This window comes from Atractosteus spatula, chromosome 4 (assembly GCF_055471065.1).
Source record: "Atractosteus spatula isolate fAtrSpa1 chromosome 4, fAtrSpa1.hap1, whole genome shotgun sequence".
NCBI classification, from domain to species: Eukaryota; Metazoa; Chordata; class Actinopteri; order Semionotiformes; family Lepisosteidae; genus Atractosteus; species Atractosteus spatula.
The window spans coordinates 35,552,231-35,559,596 of record NC_142709.1 but is presented as its reverse complement, the minus strand read 5'-3'; the positions used below and the strand labels follow the sequence as shown (position 1 = coordinate 35,559,596).

The 7,366-nt window shown below is 36.3% G+C and overlaps 1 protein-coding gene across 2 annotated transcripts in view; it reads right to left on the bottom strand.

Annotated features, from left to right (window-relative positions):
• Positions 1-5,757: 5,757 nt before the first annotated feature.
• The window catches only part of pknox1.1 (pbx/knotted 1 homeobox 1.1), a 45,515-nt gene continuing 43,906 nt past the window's right edge, over positions 5,758-7,366 (bottom strand). For both annotated transcript variants that reach the window (XM_088912987.1, XM_088912988.1), the window contains exon 11: positions 5,758-7,165. In XM_088912987.1, the coding sequence (XP_088769113.1) occupies positions 6,966-7,165 (200 nt within the window). In that variant the 3' untranslated portion in view covers positions 5,758-6,965. The remainder of the gene's footprint in view (positions 7,166-7,366) is intronic.

Genomic DNA, 7,366 nt, shown 5'->3' with positions numbered 1-7,366 from the left:
TGAGCAGCAAGCAAGGAAGAAACTCAAGAGAGATGCCTGCCATGAGGCCAATGGCGACTTTGAAAGTGCTACAGAGTTCAGTGGCTGGGATGGGAGAAAATGTCCATTTGTCCACAATATCCCAGTCACTCCGCAAAATGAGCTTGTGTGGAACCAGAAAAAAAACCCATTTCAAATCCCATGTTTTGAAGCAAAGCACCTAAGTAATACTGCAAATATTTAAGTACTTTTTTTGTCTGAATGCAAACCATTATATCTGGTGGAAACTAAACAGTGCATAGTCAACACAACCCCTACTATCAAGCTTGGTGGGTGGCAAAAGTATGCTCTAGTTCTGCTAGACCAGTAAGCTTGAATGAATGGAAAAATAAATTGAGAAAAGTACTGAGACAGAGAAAAATCTGCTTCAGTCCTAAACTAGGAACTTTCAGCAGGATAATGGTCCAAAGCTGAAGGCCAAAACTGAAGAATGCAAAAAAGAATGTCCTTGAGTGATCTATTGAGAATCTATGGATTTACTTAACACAAAAACTGCTGCCCATAAGCAATCCCAAGGCAGCTTGACCATAACTGCCGAGGTGAATGGACACAAATTGCACCAAGTGTGTAAATTTGGTAGACCCAGAAAGACTTGCAGCTGTAATTGCTGCCAAAGGTGCTTTAGCCAAACATTGAGTTCATATGTATGCATTGGACATTTTTCTCTTTAGTTTTTTTCTGACATGTACTAAACTTGTCTTACAAGTAAACTCATTTGGAACTTTCAGATTTTTTTAAATAAAACATAGAGTTTAAAAAAATGCATTATTTTGTAATTTCCCAAAATGGGACACTATAGGAAGGGTCTGCATACTTTTTTGAATACTCTTTTTTACTTTAGGACACTTTTTTTAGTTTTTTTCTCTGCAATCTTTAGGAAATGCTAAATTACTGAAAACAAGAGGCCTGAGTGCCATGAAGTTTGGGTGCACTTCAATCAGTCAGAGTAACTCCTGCTTTGCCGTACAGCAGCACTGCCCCTCTGCCAGGGAGAGATTCATTGCTTCTCCAACATGGCACGTAACATAAGGAATGATTCTGTTATCTGGGCATGTACATACGTAGGTCCTTATTCTACTAATTGTGTTGCAATGTGGTACAGTTATGAGTAATTATATTATGGCAAGCAACACTCTCTTATTACCTTCAATGGGCTGTGTGCATTGTGCAAACCTTCTGTGCATACCTAAACATCTAATTACATCTGTTTTCAGTGGGACTATTATTTTGGAATGAACTGTATTGCTTACCTGCTGGCAAAATCAGCTACTTTAAGAGTTGAATCTTCAGGGCAACTGTTACTATAAAATAACATAAAATATACTAAAGTTAAAGTTGAACACTGTAAGTATTTATATACATATTTCTGTATTAAATTAATGTTATTAATGGAACTTTAATGGATGTGTTATACCATATATTTTCATTAAAATATCTCTGTAAATGTCTTCTGCAATATTAATTTCTGTATTACCATTGTATGCTATCAATAATAGATGATAGGATACCATCCCACTGAGGAACCTTTGATACAATAAAATATTATGAACATGTATCATTTAATATTAAAGTCTATAAATGATAATGTGACTGTAATAAAAACAGTGTGAAGACATTATTATTTCTTCTTTTTATCTAAAATTTTTCCAAAACAGAATTTAACAATTTCACCCAAATAATAACACAAATGTAGTGAGCTCGTTTTCAGTTTTAATGAAAGCAATGAGTCTTTGCTGTATATAATGGTTTCCATCCTAGAGGAATTGTTCATAAATAACCAAGTAAAATATCTACTTCTGCCTTATAATGTCTTGCACCTATGTAGATATTTCTTTGAGAAAGTTTAAAATATGACTTTCTCCTTTGGTTCAGTCAGAATTCAGATGAATCTGCATCTTTTTTTTGCCTTCAATTTTGTGAAGCATGCAGTCTTCCTTTATCCCTTAACTGCACAAATTTTAACTTTAGATCCAACAGTCAGCACCTGTCAGGTTTGCCTTATCAGCATACTAGCACATTTCCCAAGAATCATTGAATCACAAGGTTAGCACAGTGACATGACAGTGTTTCTGCCCCATAACCTTGTGTTTCTGGGTTGAATTCCAACCCTGGGATGCTACCTTTGTGGAGTTTGCATGTTCTTTTCATGTCCATATGGATTTCTCCCAGTGCTCAGGTTTCCTTCCACAGTCCAAAGACATACTGTCCATCTGTGTATGTGTGTGTGTGCCGGAGTAGTGTCGTTTACAGCGTAGTCCTGCCTTGCATTCTGTGTCTGCAAGGTAGGCTCTGGCTCACTGTCACCACCAGAGGATAAAACAATCAGAGAAGCCGGCTGAATACTGTGTGACAGGGCACAGTGCTTCTTACAGTTCTTCTGACAATATTACCAGGAGCATCTTCTTCTTCCTCGATGTAACCCATAAAAATACTGACTAGTGTCTCATTAATGTGGCGTAGCAACAATAAAACATAAGAAAGGCTACAAATATGAATTATGGCTGCTGCCCTGTACAGGTTACAAGAATATATTAGTTCCAGAACGTATCTGACCGTGCAGTAATCATGGGTCAGCATATCCAGATTTCTGGTGGAGATGATGTTCAGATTTGTCATCTTGATGATTTTCGGAACAAGGCTTCCAGACTCCTACCTAAATTTGAACAACTGTTTTGAATGTTTTAAACTGCCAAGAATAAGAATTGAAATCTTCAACTGAAAATTATACTTGATATTGTTACAAATGTGGGGTTACGAAAGTGGAGAAAAACCAGGAATTGACCAAGTGGATTAATAAATAAGTAAATTAAATTATCACAACCCCCCAACCTATGACGAGTGGTTGGAATAGTCAGGGGCATATGAGTTCTTTGTTCTCTGGCACAGCTTAGTTGAAATAATAATTCAGGCACACTGGATTAAACAAATATTTATTAACAGTGATAATGCACACTCTACACTACACACAACATAAAACATGCACCACACCAGTTACCCTATGTAAGTTTACAGACAAGGTATACCTCAGCATTTCCAAGTATTCAAACTCACAACATATAAAGGCCAGAATAAGGACAAACTACCTTCTGAACTAAATGGAACACAACCTACAATCTCCCTGTAAACCCTGCAACCACATGAATGGGAACCTACCGTATGTCACTATTCTAAAAAATGCACCAGGAGAGGCTGTTTTTTCCCCGAGGGATTCTTCACTTAGGAAATCAGACTTCGTTGAAAAAATACAGAATAGCAAGCTCTTTTATCAAGGTACATATATTTAGCTCCGATCTGGTCTTTATGGGTGATCTTGACAAGGACCTCTTGCCCAGTACATGCATTTTCCTCTGTGTCCTCCTGTCTTCTCTGTCTTGATCTGTTCTCCATCCCTGTGTCTGTCTTCCCTCTGTTCTTCTGTCCTGCCCTTCATCTTCTTATGTGGTGTCTTTCTGGACTACAGATTGACACTTAATCATTTACTCAGAACTTAAAGTAAATGAAAGTAAACATTACATTTGCTTTGATCAATGAATCTGGACCACCTACATCCCCTCAAACAATCCCTTTACTTTGAAGCTGGAAATGCTTACACTGCTAGTGTAACATGGGTTATACATTTTATCAAGATTCACTTCCTAGTCACCTACCTTAAATACTTAATCACAGAGTTAGTAGTCTGCTACTACTTTACCAATACTGGAAGTCCTGAGCCAATCCTTGTGGTAGGAAATTAACACTGCTTTGGACTGTGTTGATCATTCCTGTGGAAAATGGTACTCATATACAGTGCCTTACAAAAGTGTTTAGATCCTTTCTATGGTGTCCCATTTTGGGAAATTAAAAAATAATGCATATACATTTTTAAACATCACATTTCATGAAAAACCCAAATGTTCAAATTTACAGCCTAAGTCTCTACCAGCTTTGCACACTGGCTAGGTTCCGTTTTGCCTATTCTTCTTGGCAGATGTAAGCTTTATCAAGTTGCTTGGAAATTGCTCATGGACAGCAGGTCTCAAGTCTTTCCACAGATTCATCATAAAGTTAAAGTCAAGACTCATGGCAGGGCCAAGGACATTTCATTTCCTATTCTGAAGCCATTCAGCTGCAGTTTTGGTTTTATGCTTTGTATTATTATCCAGCTAAAAGGTGAATTTTCATCCCAATTTTAAGTCTGAGGTACATTTTGTTCTTAGATTTGCCAGTATTCTGCTCCAATTTTCTCTCAATTTCTCAGTCCATGCTAATAATGAGAAGCTCCAAAACTTAATGCTGCCATCGCCATGCTTGACAGTAGGCATGGAGTTGACTGGATGATGTGTGTTTTCACAAGACGTAACATTTTTCATGTTCCAGTTTTGTCCTGGCTGACCATAAAACAAAGAGCTTTGCCATTCAGGCTAGCTTTGACTAATGGCCACTTTCCCCATCTAAGCCATTCTTGTTTTTTTCCAAAGTTGCTGTTAGCATCACATTAATGTGCAGTTTGCACTGAAGCCCCTAATGAGCTTCCTCCTTGCTCTGCTGCTCAGTTTAGGTGGACACTGATCTAGGCAGTGTTTGGGTTGTATAACAGATCTTTCCGTTTCTAATCATCAATTTCACTATAGTCAAAGGAACATTCAGTTTTCACACCCTTTGCTAGGTCTGTGCCTTTTTACAACTTAATCCCTGAGATATTTTTAAAGGTTTTTGATAATCGTGATTGAATTTTTGCTTTCACTAGCTGACTTACAGAGAAATATACAGTATTAATCCACTATTATATACAGAAGCCACTCAACTAATTTCTCACACTTGTACAAATAAATTTAGGTTTGATGGTACAAATGGTTATGCAACCATTTTCAATTTTTTAATATTGACTTTCAATTTTTAATATTATTTACTTTCATTTTGCTTTTTGCTTTGAATGTGGAGTAGGTGCTGTATATAATAAATATGGTTACTTCTAAGAGTCATCACTGCAAGCTTTAAAGCAACAAAATGTCGAAACTGTACTAGGGTGTGAATACTTTTGAAAGACACTGTATATGGTCCTGGTCCATCCACTTCAACATTAACTTTGTGAATTATTATTCATGAGATACAAAATTATGTGTTAATCATGAACAGGATGACTGTTCTTCAGCATTTCTAAAATTAACTGTCCATCTCTGTGTTCAGCTATGTGTTGAACTGAACTATCATTACCAAGATGCCATTTTGATTGCTAATAACACACTTTTAAATGTGTTTGGGCAGTACATTTTCTTAAAAATGGCAGACCTTTAGTTAAACACCTGTATCGAAATTTAACCAGCAAAAGCTTAAAAGGGTATTAACCCCAGATTAAAGATCTGATATAGAATGCTAGATCAGCAAGCCCCATCCTATTTGAGTTATGATCCCGTTCAAATGTTTCCCTTTGCATTGTTGTCCTGATATATAAATAATATATAGATATACTGTATAGTAATAGCAGTTGTGACCATGCATACTGTTTGGCAATCTGCACCAGTAAATAATTTACCTTTAAGTGTTTTGTTTAGACACCTATATACAAAAAAACTCTAATGGAGTACAAATTAAACATATGTATGCTGAATCTCTTACATTATTGAGGGCATGATATCAAGCACTAGGTGTGGAAAATAAATTAAAAGTTGGGTTATCATGAGCAACTGCTATCCAAATGTTGCTCAAACAGTCTATACTGAAAAAAGAAGCCTTCTAGTCTGATGTTGGTTATCATTTATTCCAAAATAGAAAGTTCTGCAACAGAGTTACAGAGTGACAACCTGGGAAGATGTGTTCTCCAGAAAACATTGAGACCAATTCCCCATGACATAACACCTGCTCAAACAAATTTAAATGGCTGTACATTAGCATCTCCTGTGGAAACTGCAAGATGTAATTCAGCATTGGACTGCTGTCCTTATTTTCTTCTCGTTTTTGAAAATAAAGAATGCATGCAATACATGCCCATATTTTCTATATTTTTTCAAATGTATTTTATTCATCACAGAGGATTTTATTGTGATTTCTTGGTTACAAAAGTTTTACCATGGATACATCAGAAGAAACAGGTGAAGGTCTACTGATTGTAGTAGATCATTATCTTTTTAAATTTTTTTACACAAACTAATTCAGCATTTTGTACCAAGACAGTGAAAAGTGTAAGATACACATGAGAACATGAAACTTAAGACTCCATATTTAAGCATAAAAAATGAAATATTATGCACTATTCCACTGCCACTTACATTTATGAAAATTTGCTTTACCTTGAAATCTAATGAGGGCAATGAAATATAGGAACCATGATTGCCCATTTTCTAAAAAAACAGAAATAATCTTGTTTAAACTTGACTATGTGCTAGGCTTCTGTGCTTATTGGTTCTTTTAAAAAATGTAAGGCTTTTTATTGTTAAACTTGTTTACTTATTAATGTTTATTTCAATAAGAAAACTCCACAAGAGCCTGAAAACAACAGATGCCTTTTTATATTTAACTTCGTACATAAATATTCCTTAAAAAACACGAAACAAAAAGAGACACCAATTATTTGCCAGAATTCATATATAAAAATAGCCTTTTCTTTTATATTGTGGATATCATAGGGTGAAAAAACCCTTTCAAAAGTCCTGATGTCTGTTTGCTTTAAGCACAATTAGAGGAATACAGGCATGCTAAGTGTAAGAAGTAACTACAAGCATAATTTTAAGTGTTGGCATCCCTACTAAAATTCTTTCCTTAAAAAACTTAAGGATTTAACACTTTTTCTCTGATTTATAGCTTAAAATACAAAAAAGTGCACTCACCTAATAGCTATTTATAAAACATTTCTGGAGCTAAATGCCAGTCCATTGTGTTTGCTTTGCAAACCAGAGGCCTTCTGCCTGTTGTATCATTGATTTCAATGCACGTGTATCTGTAAAACAGTCCTACTGCAGGGAGTCGCTGGTTTCCAGGCCCAGCCCGGTGATGTTTGTAGTGGAAAGGTCTCCGCTGTCTTCCTCCCCACTTTCCTCAGACTCATCCTCACTGTGTCCTGCCATCATCACCTGCTGCACTGCAATAGTGGCACCATCTGAAGAGAGCGATTGCAAGCTGTCCATGTTCACTCCCACCGTCACCATAGTGCCTTTTAAAACAAGTGCATCAACATCAGGGGATGTCAAAGCTTATCATAGACAGCCACTACTCGTAATCTAATCATTAACTTTATCATGCTGACCTAGAAAGAGAGGAGATTTTCTTTCTATAACTTCTCTCTGGGTTCTTTAATTTCTTCCCTTAATTAGCAATTTTCCACTTATATGATGATGCTCAAGTCTTCTGGATT